At 28.8% G+C, this 1,922-nt stretch overlaps 1 protein-coding gene across 1 annotated transcript in view; it reads left to right on the top strand.

The window, feature by feature from the left end:
- LOC107619635 (auxin-responsive protein IAA26) overlaps window positions 1–1,922 on the top strand; it is a 6,306-nt gene that overhangs the window by 2,619 nt on the left and 1,765 nt on the right. The window contains exons 3-4 of the mRNA XM_016321934.2: window positions 228–553; window positions 1,599–1,761. Of these exons, the coding sequence (XP_016177420.1) occupies window positions 228–553; window positions 1,599–1,761 (489 nt within the window). The remainder of the gene's footprint in view (window positions 1–227; window positions 554–1,598; window positions 1,762–1,922) is intronic.

The raw sequence follows: 1,922 nt of genomic DNA, 5'->3' as shown, positions 1-1,922 counted from the left end.
TCAACATATTATTATAATTTATCCAAAAAATTCTTTATATTGTACATGTATGTCATATTTCTGATAATTTTTAGAATCAGTGTGTCGCTGTATCCAGCGATGTGTCGTATTCCGTGTTTGTGTCAATCAATGTGTATCATAGGTCATGTACATGTAGTGCTTAACTACTAACGTATCCTGTTGGTTCTCATGATTAAACTTTGTACATGGAACCACCTCAAAAACAGAAGTGCAGCTGGTCCAGTAGTGGGTTGGCCTCCAATTCGTTCATTCAGGAAGAACAATGCAAGTGGAAGCACTTTTTCTAAGCCCCCTCTTGGGTCCCACCACAACCATCATCATAATCTTAATCTTAATGTTGAAGACAAGGTTGCTAATAATACTACTAATAAGGAACATGTTAACAACATTAGTGGTACCCCTAATAAAGGCATGTTTGTGAAGATCAATATGGATGGAATTCCAATTGGGAGAAAAGTGGATATTAATGCTTATGGCAGCTATGACAAACTTTCCTCTGTTGTTGACCACCTCTTTAGAGACCTCCTTTCAGGTAACGTTATTTTGTTTGTGGACCTTTTTTTTTTCTTTTAGGCAATTTAATCAAAATTGTTTGTTCATCATTTAATATAAGGTGGATACTTTTATAAAAATATTTTCATGTAAAGATTATATTATGAATCGTTAGATGATTTGATATGTTTGACTAAACCATCGTCTAACCGTTCAAAATATAATTTTAACATAAAGATATCTTTACAGAAGTAGCCACCGTAATACTCTTCACAGGGTATTATATTCTCTTGTTTAGTTGTTTTGTTAAGATTGATAAAAAAAAATCAGCAATTTCTTTGGTTTAGTGGATGAGTTCTTGTTTTCTTTAATAAATAAGCTCTTCTATTTAAATTTTATGGATGAAAAAAAATTAGTGATAAAAAAGCTTTATCCTTATAATGAGTTAGACTTAATTAAACCCATAATTAATTAAAATAAGTTGAAGTTTACTTGATGAACTTTGAATACCGATAAATTTAGGCGAAAAAAGATTGACAATAAGACAGACCAAAAGTGAATGAGTATATCGAACTTGTCTTTCTTTTATTATGGGTAAAGTATACTTTTTGTCTCTAAAATTTGACAAAAATTTTAAAAATATCTGTAAGTTTTATTTTGTTTCAATTTTGTTTCAAAAGTTTTCGATTTGCATCAAACATACTCTTGACGGCTAATTTTTCAAAAAATTTAAGATCAATTCAACAACAATTTCATAAGAAAAACCCTCAATACAAACAAATCAAGCATAATTTTCTTGTATTATTGTTAGATTGGTCTTAAATTTTTTGAAGATTTACCGGCAAGGATATATTTGATGCAAATCAAAAACTTTTAAGACAAAATTGAAACAAAATAAAATTTAGGAGGTATTTTTAAAACTTTTGTCAAACTTTAGTGACAAAAAATATACTTTACCCTTTTATTATTTATTTATTATTACTTTTTCTTTGTTTTATAACATCACTTCAAGGTGAGAATTCAGATACAACTGAAACTTGATTCAGAGAGAAATAAATCTTATTTTTGTTTTTGTTGTTGATCAGCTCAAAGAAGAGATTCCTGTGGTGGTGGAAGTATTAAAAAGCAAAAGCAAGAGGAAGAGAAAACAATGATAACAACGGGTGTATTAGATGGAAGTGGGGAATATACTCTTATTTATGAAGATAATGAAGGAGACAAGATGCTTCTTGGGGATGTCCCATGGCAGTAACCATCTATCTCTTCTCTCTCTCTCTCTTCATCTTAATTTTTTATTTTAAAGAGTTACATAAAGATGTTTTTATGTAAAAACAATAACTAAAAATAGTTAAATAATTTAATAAATTTAATTAAATTATTTAATATAATACGTGTTAATATTTTAATTG

Source organism: Arachis ipaensis, chromosome B09, assembly GCF_000816755.2.
Source record: "Arachis ipaensis cultivar K30076 chromosome B09, Araip1.1, whole genome shotgun sequence".
NCBI classification, from domain to species: domain Eukaryota; kingdom Viridiplantae; phylum Streptophyta; class Magnoliopsida; order Fabales; family Fabaceae; genus Arachis; species Arachis ipaensis.
This window is presented reverse-complemented; position numbering and strand designations above follow the sequence as displayed.